Source organism: Melanerpes formicivorus, unplaced genomic scaffold (assembly GCF_026170545.1).
Source record: "Melanerpes formicivorus ecotype bairdi unplaced genomic scaffold, bMelFor1.0.p_v2 SCAF_3062, whole genome shotgun sequence".
NCBI lineage: Eukaryota > Metazoa > Chordata > Aves > Piciformes > Picidae > Melanerpes > Melanerpes formicivorus.
Genome location: NW_027145413.1, coordinates 3,277 through 14,586, shown reverse-complemented (window position 1 = coordinate 14,586; position 11,310 = coordinate 3,277). Strand labels below are relative to the sequence as shown.

At 48.8% G+C, this 11,310-nt stretch overlaps 1 protein-coding gene across 1 annotated transcript; it reads left to right on the top strand.

The window, feature by feature from the left end:
• Window positions 1-1,418: 1,418 nt before the first annotated feature.
• LOC137440478 (fibroblast growth factor receptor 2-like) lies at window positions 1,419-10,996 on the top strand. The gene is made up of 3 exons (XM_068136722.1): window positions 1,419-1,801; window positions 2,519-2,593; window positions 10,696-10,996. The coding sequence occupies exons 1-3, from the start codon at window positions 1,630-1,632 to the stop codon at window positions 10,968-10,970; spliced, it is 522 nt and encodes a 173-aa protein (XP_067992823.1). The 5' UTR covers window positions 1,419-1,629; the 3' UTR covers window positions 10,971-10,996.
• The last annotated feature ends 314 nt before the right edge of the window (window positions 10,997-11,310 follow it).

The window sequence follows — 11,310 nt, the reverse complement described above, 5'->3', positions numbered from 1 at the left end:
GAGGTGCACAGTTGGTGCCCGTGTGGGGAAGGCTGCGTGCTGGGGAGCAGCTGGCTGTGTGGTGTGACCCTCCTCCTGAGCAAACACAAGATGCCTTCATGCTGCTGCCCTTTGTTTACTCTTCATGCTGGCCCTGGTGAAGCCAAGAGTCTTGTGGGAGAGGGATACTGTGGCTGTGGGCAGAAACCAGTTGCAAAGGCAATCACCATGCTGGGTACAGCATAAATGTGTCATAGGTGTGATGTGGGGGGATCTCACTGCCCCTGTGGAGGTGATCCCTAGTGCCTTCCTCTTGCTGAGAGCCAGCCTTGGAAAGGGGTGATGAGGCTGTAGTGATTACAGGCAGATACAGTTTTCCAAGGAGATAGATATCTATTTCCTCCCAAACTGTGTTTTGACATTCTTCTTGCTATTTGGTCACCAAAGGGATGGATGAGCTCTTTTGCTTTGAACTTCTGTGTCCTTGGGGACTTTGAAAGCTTTCCTTGTGCTCCCAAGGTGTTGCTGTGTTCTGCTTGGGGGAGGCTGTGAGGTGAGAAGGAAAGCGAAAAGCCAACTGAAAGGAAAAAGTGAGTGCTGCTGGGAGCAGAGCAGGCAGTGTGGGAGGCAAGTGTAGGGCTTTGGGGAAGGGTGTATAGGGAGAAAAATGAAGGCCATCAGAGATGCTGTGTCCAGGAACTCATGTTTGTTAGCATAGCTTGTGAAGGGATCTTTTGCCATCCTTTTCTTCCAACACAGCTCTTCTCAGTTTGTCTTCTTTAATTTTTATCTTTTAAAAAGCAACTGACAACAGGTGGGGACAGATAAATGCTTGTTTGAATCACCAACTCAGATGCTAAGATAGGAAACTGAACTCTCCCTGGCATGTCCTTGGATTTGCCTTGCTGTGACCAGCAAGGAGAGTTGTGCCTTGGCACGGCACCTGGGACAAGGCATGGATCCTCAGAGTTGACTTGCTGTGACCAGCAAGAAGAGTTGTGCCTTGGCATGGCACTTGAGATGAGGCACATATCCTTGGAGTTGCCTGGCTGTGACCAGTGAGAAGGGTTGTGCCTTGGCATGGCACCTAGGACAAGGCACAAATCCCCAGAGTTGCCTTGCTGTGACCATTGAGAAGGGTTGTGCCTTGGCATGGCACTTGAGATGAGGCACATGCCCTTGGAGCTGCCTGGCTGTGACCAGTGAGAAGGGTTGTGCCTTGGCATGGCACCTGGGACAAGGCACAAATCCCCAGAGTTGCCTGGCTGTGACCATTGAGCAGAGTTGTGCCTTGGCATGGCACTTGGTCTGAAGCACGTGTCTGACCTTGCTCAGAAGGGAATGAGCTTTCCTTGACAATGAACCCCAGCCCCTGCCCGTGGCTGGGTTTTGCCAGACCCACTGCTGGGCTAATCTGGATGCCACTTTTTGTTTTCTTATTGAACATAACTTGCTTTCTGTGGATCAAAAAGGGCCCTCACTGACTTGTGTTGGAAATTCTCTCCTTTCCCTTCTCTTTCTTCTTCTTCTTCCTCCTTTCCTTCCCCCTTCGCAGAGCCGCCAACCAAATACCAAATCTCTCAGCCCGATGTGTATTCAGCACTCCCCGGAGAGCCGCTTGAGTTGCGCTGTCAGTTGAAAGACGCCGTCATGATCAGTTGGACTAAGGATGGGCTCCCTTTGGGGCCCGACAATAGGACAGTCATTATTGGGGAGTACTTGCAAATTAAGGATGCTACAGCCAGAGATTCGGGCCTCTATGCTTGCACTGCTGTTAGGAGCCTAGACAGTGATACTCTGTACTTCATTGTAAATGTTACAGGTGAGTGAGTTAAAGAGGTTTGGGTTGGGTGGTTTTTTTCCCCCCCTTGCATGTAGAAGCTGTAAAATGTGATACAAAGGCACATTATGATGTGATGTGCAGCAGCCCACTGGGGCACAGCTGAGTCCTGTAGTTATTTCAGGTATTTTCCCCCCTTGTCCTGACCCTGAAACACACTCTGTGTACACTCCTTTTGCTTTGTGGGATCTGTAGCGATTAACAGCTGCTGAATAGCTCTCTGTTTTATGACAGGATTCAATGATACAGAGGCACTGTGATGATGACAAAGCCAGCAGAATGAATACAAGTTGTAGGTTGGGGGTTTTGTCTTCCCCCTCCCCCCCCCCCCCCCTTCTTTTTTCTCTTCTCTCTGTGCATCAAAAAAGGTAAAGGGATGTCCTACATCCTTTAAGCTCAGAGGGAAATGATTCTGGGGATACTCAGCTCTGCTCAATTGCATGGCTTAGAAAAATAACAGTTGTAAGTGGAAAGAGAGTTTTGGAGTTAGCAAGCTTCCTTTGGAAACTTTGAAGCATTTCAGGCTGATTAGCTGCTTGAGTTAAGAGTTTTAGAAGAGAAACAGAGGTTTTGTGGCTGGATTTCCTTTTTCTGTGGCTTCTATCACAACTACCCCAAAGCCTGTTGGTAATCTGAGATAGACCTCCTTGGCCTGCAAAAATAGGCTGCTTTAAAGACTTGGTTGTTTTTCATGTGCAGATGCCCTTTCTTCTGGGGATGATGAAGATGACAATGATGGGTCCGAGGACTTTGTGAATGACAGCAACCAGATGAGTAAGTAACAGTGGACTGCCAGAAGTCACTTGCAAGATCCACGTGGGAGATTGCGTCCTGTCTCTCGCGCTTCTGCCTGCGGAGCCTCTTGACTGTTAGCTGCATGAGCTGTCAAGTAGTGGCACCTCTGTCACTTCCCATTTTCTGTTTCACATGCTTGGAAAAGCAATAAGAAAAATAAACTAATACTCTTCTGAACCCACTTTTACTGGTCTGTACTTTTTCCTCCCTTCTTCCTGGCTTTTCTGCTGTTTCCTTTCTTCCTGGAGTTCCGTCTTTGTCTGGCTTAAACCCTCACAGATGAACTAACTTCCCCTGCAGCTGAGCCTCGAGGCCCAGCTCGCCTGGGCGAAAAGGTGGGGTGAAAACTTGAAACATAACATTGAGTTGTAACGAAGCAAATCCCTCAGTCCTTAGTCTTGGCAGAGATCTCCCCAGGCAAGAATGAATTTGGAGACAATGAGGTTCTTTTGTCTGCAGAGGACCTCAAGTTCTGCCGCAAAGCAAGCAATCCAGCGCTAAAACCGCAGTTTTATGTTGCTTGTGCATGCTGAAAATGGGCTTAAAAAAAGCAGTCTTAAACCTATCTGAATGTTAAACTTCAGTCCCTTTAGAGAATTTGGAAAGCTATTAATAGGCTCTAAATAGAGCAGTTGCTAAGAAAGAGAAAAGGGAAAAAAAGAGTAGTGAAATACATATTGGTTCCTTATGCCCCTGTGCGCTGATGTGAAATCCTGGTGGCGATGGAGTTTGCTGTGGCTCCTGCTTGGTGGAGTCGGGAACAGGCAGAACACAGAAATCCTCCATGGGAGATGTCAGCTGGTTCCAGCAGCAGTAGCCAGGTAGTATATTTGCTGCTCAGCCTGATTGGTAATTGGCAGCTGTACTGTGTGCTTGAAACCCTTGTTCAGATGATAGAGTACGAGCTTGGCTGCCGCTCCCCCAGTTACTTACTGCTGTATACGACTGCCCCAGGTCTGAAGCTGTGAAACATTAGATGCTATTTAAAATGATATAAGTTCTTAGCTGCCTACTTGGCCCCTGCCATCTGTTACTGTGATTAGCCCGGCCTGATTTGCAGGTGCAGCTTGAAGTGGCTGAGATGAAGCAGCTGGAGGCTGCTCTGACAAAGGAATGCGGTGGCAAAGATAATTGGTGGCTTTGGAAAAGGGACACTGGCTTTTGAAAGAGGTTGTCTAGGCAAAATCCACCAACCCAGGCAAACCTTGGTGTTTCCCTGAAAAGGGTTTGTGGGTAGAAATGCCTTTTGGGAAACATCCCTGTGTGTGGCATTGCTTCATGGCTTCATTGGTGTTGGTCAGCAAAGGGCTTGCAATACTTTTGGCGTGTTTTGGTGTGTGCTGGTATCTGTAGAGCTTCATTGTGAGCACAGTGACTTATGGAAGTGCATAATGTGAGGCCAAAAAAGCCACAAAAGGACCTGACCTCAAGGCAGCTTGTGCTGTGTAATGTTGTGGTAACGATTGCTGCCCTTTCACACAACGGGCAGAGCTACCCAGTGGTGTCCTCTCTAACACTAGGGGATGTTCCTGTAATAGGAGCTATGCTTTTTAAGCTACTGTTAATCAATCTTGATTCAGGAGCTGGTGAAAGGCCATTGACAATTTCCATCTGCCAGGGATGGGGTGTGTGCTTCAGCTGGGGTCAGTGGCACTTTCCCTGCCCAAAATGAAGGCTGCCTCTGGAGTGCGAACGTTCAAACGTCTTGGGTGGTGGAGGGAGTGCAAGCTCTTGCAGCACGGAAGAGGGGAGACTGCAGAAGAGAGACTGCTCCTGAGAAGGGCATTCCACAAACAAGTCCTCACAAGGCTGCTCTTTGCAAGGTGCCCACAGACTGCTGGGGCTCCTTAAAGCTGCAGGCAGGTGCGGGGAGCAGCTCAGGCTTCCTCCTGCTGCCTGAGCGCTCAGTGGGAGGAGCTGGAGCCGGAACAATGCTCGTGGCGCTGCGTTCTTGCAAGCAGTCTGTTTTCAATGAAAAGTTGCATCACAGTAACTCAGTTGGATTAATACAACGTTGCTGAAAGAGGGCTGTGATTTGGCAGGAGCTGAACTGTGTGGAAGTTAGGGCTGGGACTTGGTGTGGTGCCTTTGCGAAGCACTGAAGCTTGCAGCTTGAGGGTCTTCAAAGCCTTTCCATCAGCGTTGCTTGCCATTCCCCTTCTAGATTTTATTCTTGTGTCCAGAAGAAACTCTTGCAAGTCAAATTGAAAAGTGAACGGGGAGTTGAGAGGCAGTTTAAGTCCTAGGTGTGCCATGTGTAATGGTCAAATGTCCTTTACAGAATCACAGGATGCCAGGGTTTGGAAGGGACCTGTGGAGGTCAGTTAGTCCAATCCCCCTGCCAAAAGCAGGTTGCGCAGGGTGACGGCCAGGTGGGCTTTGAATGACTCTAGAGGTGGAGACTCCACCACCCTCAAAGTGAAGAAGCTCCTCCTCCTGTTTAGACAGAACTTCCTAGGTTCAAGTTTGTGCCTGTTGCCTCCTGCCCTCTTGCTGAGCACCACTGCAGAAAAGACTGGATGCACTGCCACCATCCCCTGCCGAAGCTAAGCAGAGGCTAGGGAAGTCCAGGACCTCAAGAGGGTCCCTGGGTTGCTGCTCTTTGAGAGAATAAATCTTTAAGTGTTTCCTGGTTTGAGCTTTGCAGATCTAAACCGATTTAACTGATAATTTACATACAAATTACAGCTGTGATTGTTAAGGATAAGAAATGGAAATGGGCCTGGTTATGCCTTTGCTGGTGGAAACAAAGGCCACAGTCTTCAAAGGTTGTTGCTTTTTGATGAAACAATTCTGATAAAGTCCAGCTGTCCTGGCATGTTAATTATGATGTGATGAGGCAGGAAATGGCTCTAGTGCCTTCCCCAGGAAGCTGAACCTTGGCATTCTCATTCCTGCATATTTAAAAGCCAAGCAAACCTTTCAGAGCTGTTTTGTTTAAGATGGTAAGTAGCCTTTGCAGCTTTTCACATTTTTCCTTGCCTCTGTTTACAGATACTTCTTTTTTTTCCCCCGAGGCCAAGGGTTTTTTTTTGGAGGAGGCTGTTGAGGAAATCCAGTGTAGTTTTCAAGGCTGCTCAGGAAATACAACTGCTCCTGAAGGCAGGGGAGGCTGCGAGTGGCTCGGTAGCTGTGAGGAACAACTCGCTCTCAGGAGAGGAGGGCACTCAGGTGCACACGTGTGTGCTCCTGACCATTTGCCCTGGGTGTATTTCGAAGTCCAAGGCATGCATGGCAGATTGCACTCTCTGCTTGGTGTCCTTTGAGCTTGACAGATATTTTAACTGTCTGAGAAAACACTGTGGTAGATTTGTTCCAGACTGCATCCTGAATGGCTTTTTATTACTTCCAGCTTTTGTTGAAGGGATTAGTGATTGTGGGGAAGGTGCAGGACTGGCTCCACTGCAGAAATAGTGCTCTCTCCTCAAAAAGGCTTCATGGTTTTTCCTTTTACTGCCCTGAAGAGGTGCCTTAGCTTGGTTCTGGAGTCCCACCTCCAGGGATAGAATAGAATAAACCAGGTTGGAAGAGACCTTCAAGATCATCGAGTCCAACCTATCATCCAACACCACCTTATCAACTAACCCATGGCACCAAGCACCCCATCAAGTCTCCTTCTGAACACCTCCAGTGATGGTGACTCCACCACCTCCCCAGGCTGCCCATTCCAATGGCCAATCACTCTCTCTGTGTAAAATTTCCTCCTAACCTCCTGCCTAAATGTTGACCTAGGACTTCCTTTTCAGCCAAGGGATGATAATCATTATCAGTGCCTACTGACAGCAGTGCAAAACACTTTGTTGCTACTCTTTGCCTCATCCTCATCATAATTTTGAGAGGTAGCCCTAATTTAAGGGGCTTCTATAGTCTTCACTTGGTGCTGGCAAGGCAGCAGTTACCGTGATGGTTGCACTGAGGTCCAGCACTACTAACTTGTTGTGGAGACCCCTGGGTAGCCCTGAAGATGCTGCTCTTCTGGCTGGGCTTCTGCTCAGGCAACTGGAAGCTTTATGACTTTTTTTTTTCCTTATCACCCTTTAAACAATTTCTCCTGGGCCAAGCAATGGCAAATTGGCACTGAGAACAAAAAAGTATCCAAATGCAATCCACATGCTGTTCTTTTCATGCCTTGAAGAGTTTCAGAAAGGATGAAACAAGCTTCAAATTCATCAAATCCTGTAGAGTGGAAACCCACTCAAGGGAGCAGCAGAAATTGGATGTTGCCTAGAAGTGTTTTTTAATTAAAGGTCAGACACAATGGTAGGGAAAACCTCGGGTTTGATGTGGTCACTTCAGGCGCACTGTTGCCTGCTCGAGGTGCTCGTCGGGCAGGCTTGGGGGCTGACTGCTTTTTGTGTTTCTTTGTGCTAGATAAGCCTAAATAAAAACTTAAGGAGTCCTGAAGTGAAGTGGTCCCCTGGGCTGCCTAATTTCAATTTCACATGCAGGAGATTTGCCTGATTAGATGTAATGTATTTGCAGTGGAGTGCAGTGTGGGTCAGCAGGATATTTTCTTCGCTAATGAGGGCTCTAAAAGCAATCAGGAATTCCCACCCGTTCCCCTGCTGCTCGTTACCACTGTGTGCTGGAGCCTGCTCTGTTGTTGCTGTGAACTTTGAGCAGTGCTGCTACCTACTTCCACCTGTCCTGCTAGCAAAGATGGGATGTGATGGACATGGTCTGTAAGACGACTTGGCACTCGGTGGTGTGTACTTGTTAACTGTGTTCATTATTGGGTTTAGTGGATCTGGAGGGTTTCCTCTCAAGACAAACAGAACAGCAAAAGGTGCTTTTGGGCTCCAATTTAAACTCTAGAGGGAAATGCTGCGTGTTAACTGGGTCAGTTGCTGTATGAAAGCACAAAATGAGGGTGGGTGTTATGCTTTGTGGATGCTCCTGCCTTGTTCTTTTGCTCCTACCTAGGGAAAAGTGGGAGGATGTTTGCAACATGTGATGTCCTCATGTTTTTCTCCAGGCTCCCCAGAAATTCAGGAGCATGGCAGATTGTGCTGAGGGACTGTGTGAGGGGAAGCTTTCCAAGAAGAGCCCTTTCTCCCAGCCTGGGGAGTTAACTTTCCGCTTCTCTGCGGCACAGAATCGAGCTGTGTCACTTCATTCCTGTTGCCTCCTCATGGCCTCCTCTCTGCTCCCATCTCTTCTGCAGAGTGAAGTTTTCCCTGCCCTTTGCATTTGTTCTCCTCTGAGTCGTACTGGAGCGCCTCTCTTCCGGGAGAGGAGTTTTTCAAGGGTGGTGGCTGATGGAAAAGGAGGCTGCATGCAAGAAAAGCAGAGGATGAGCTGCTCTTGCACCGTAGAAACCTGGCTGCATGAAGCAGCCTTGTTTGGGAAACTGTAGGTGGCTGGATCTCGACTAGCTCAAGTGCCCTGGTTCTGGGCTGCACCCTGAAGCTTCTGCAGAGCTTTGTCCATCCAGCCTGTGTGCTGCAGAGCAGCCTTGCTAATGAGCAAGCTGTGGAGCCTGTGGTTTGAAGGCTGTGCTTGCCAGTGACTGAATCCCAGCTTTGATGCCCTGTGTGAGAAGGTGCATGTGACGGATGTGATGAGAAGCGGCTGTGCTGGCTGTGAGGTTCCTGGGTTGGTATTGCCAATTTGGGGTCACATGTGTCTGAGACAGCAATATCACTGCCTCATATGGCTGATTGGGTTTGACTTGCCACAGTTTACTTCAGCTTTGTGGGAACTGTGGGTAGAGCCCAGTGGTGGTCACCTTGCATTGCCTTGTGGAAGATGTTTAGTGGTCCAGTGGAAATATCTGTTTAATTTGTCGGTGCCAACATGTGATTCTGCCTGTGCCTGCTGTACTGTGATGTGATTTGTTCTTTGCATGTAGCAGCTAATTCCTCTGGTTGGCTTTGTTTTGAAGTCTTCTGTTTGCTTTAATGTGATCCTGATTTTAGCAAACAACATTAGCAGTGATTGTTCCTTTTCCTTGCGTCCCTAATTCACTTTAGTCCGTGTAACCATTTCGTAGTTAAATCTTCCATCCTTACCTGATTCTCTGTTTTGATTACATGCACAAATTTGCTTGGCTTTTCTACTTCATTAATTTCAACACTAATTGCCACTGGAGGCAAAAAAAATAGTAACATAAAATAGAGCCCCTTATCATTCTCAGCATCGTTTTGTAAGCCTGGCTTTGAGGATGTTTTCTTTAGACTGAGAGAAATGTTGTGAGAGGACTGATTCCTGTCTTTTCTATCCAGCTGTATTTTTATTCAGGGGTGGGGGTGTTTGGGGGGGTGGGGGGTGGTGGCAGCAGGATTTCAGAGTTTGCAGTGATTGCAAGGACTGCTATAAATATTTGAGGAATGGAAGAGTTTGTTTATGGTGGAGTGTTAGGCAGCTAATGAAGGAAATGAAACAGGGCTGAGAGCAATGGAGTTGTTTTTCTGGACCCCTATAGTCCCTAAAAATTCCACACTAATCTGATTTGCTTCAGGAGAACTCCCATTCTGAAAGCAATGAAGGTTTCCCACCATTAAACAGCATCTTTAGCTTTTTAAGTGGAAGCTGTTATGGTGAGACAGCTGAAGCGATGCGGTCAGGACGCCGTGCAAGGCAGCCAGAATGGTGCATGGAGTAACTTTGTATATGGATCTGTCTACCCAGCTTTCCTGCCTGGAGGATAAAAACAGATGGGTAGCATTGAAGGTGTTCAGGAGGAGCCTTGATGGGGTGCTTGGTGCCATGGGTTAGCTGTTTGGGTGGGTTGGATTGGTTGATGGGTTGGACACGATGATCTTGAAGGTCTCTTCCAACCTGGTTTGGTTTATTCTAATAAAGGTTTATTCTAATAATCTATATATAAATAGATTTACTTTAGTAGTTTTTCTTTTCCTGGTGTGTTTCCTGTGGCAAGTGCTGATGCCCTGGGTGGGAGAGGGGTTTTCTGCGTGCTCCTCACTCTCATGGGGTGGGTGCAAGCTGGGCCAGGGCATGGCAAAAGCCTGGAGTAGAGGAGGCTCCAGGGAGACCTCATAGCAGCCATCCAGTAGCTGAAGGGGGCTATAAGAAGGATGGAGACTGTTTGGCAAGGCCTGTGGTGACAGGATGAGGAGCAGTGGCTTCAAACTAGAGAAGAGCAGATTTAAGTTGGATATGGGGATCAGGCTCTGCACTGTGAGGGTAGTGGAATGCTGGAACAGGTTGCCCAGGGAGGTGGTTGAGGCCCCATCCCTGGAGATATTCAAGGTGAGGCTGGACAGGGCTCTGGGCAGCCTGATCTAGTTGAGGATACTCTTGCTTACTACAGGGGGGGTTGGAGTGGATGACCTTCAGAGGTCCCTTCCAGCCTGGACCATTCTATGGTGAGAGCCAGGAGAGCCTTGCCAGGAGCTGGGACAGGTGACCACTTCAGTAAACACTGGCTGAGACACTGGTTTTGTGCTGTGGTGTGGGTCATCACTGAGCAGTTGGGCTTCACTTTGCAGGGCTTTCCTGCTCCTGAGTTGGTCAGTGCTGCTGCTGGCCTTTGCTGGCCCACATTTACTCCTTGGGTTTCTTCTTCTTTGGTTAAGATTTCAGGAATCTGTTCCATTTGTAAGTGTGTTTCAGTGGTTTCTATGACAGTAACAGCACAGCTCACCTTGCTGTGAGCTTCAGTGTGCTGCCAGGCAGGCAGATGTGTTTATCCCCCTCCTAACAGATGGGGGAAGGTTAAGGCTGATGCTTCCAGCAGGTCTTCTGTCTTGGCCTGTCTGGCTTCGCAGCTGAAGGCTCCAATTTGCTGAGCGCTCGCAGTAACTCGTCTGGAGGTCAAAAGCATCTGGTGGCTTGAGTCTGCTGAAAACCTTGGTGCCTCTCTCTTGCTTGATGTACACAGAACAAAGGATATCTGGGGTTAATTATTGGAAGTTTTGTCATTGATGATAAGCTCAAAGCTGCAAACTGAAGCCTTGGCAGAGCTCTGGTCAGCACTTGTGACATATGATTTCCAGCCCTCTGCTCCTCCAAAACCACACCGTGAGTGAACGTGTGCTGTGCTTCAGGTCTGCAGAGGGGCTGGGAAGGGAGCTCAGGTGCTGAGTGCTGATGTGCCTGGCTGTCTCTCCTTCCCACAGGGGCACCATATTGGACACACACGGACAAAATGGAGAAGAGGCTGCACGCGGTGCCCGCGGCGAACACCGTCAAGTTCCGGTGCCCTGCCATGGGAAACCCAACACCAACCATGAGGTGGCTGAAAAACGGGAAGGAGTTCAAGCAGGAGCATCGCATTGGGGGATACAAGGTAAGATCACAGAGTCGCAGAATGTTAGGGGGTGGAAGGGACCTTGAAAGGTCATCCAGCCCAATTCCCCCCGCCCAGGGCGGGTCACCCAGGAACACATCCTGAAAGTCTCCAGAGAAGGAGACTTCACAACCAGCAAATTAGCAGATAACACTAAGCTGGGAGCAGATGTTGGTCAGTTAGAGGTCAGAAGGGCTCTGCAGAGGGACCTTGTCAGGCTGGGCAGATGGGCAGAGTCCAACAGGATGGCATTCAACAAGTCCAAGTGCCAGGGGCTGCACTTTGGCCACAGCAACCCCATGCAGAGCTACAGGCTGGGGTCAGAGTGGCTGAGAGCTCCCAAACAGAGAGGGACCTGGGGGTGCTGATTGACAGCTGCCTAAACATGAGCCAGCAGTGTGCCCAGGTGGCCAAGAGGGCCAATGGCATCCTGGCCTGCATTAGG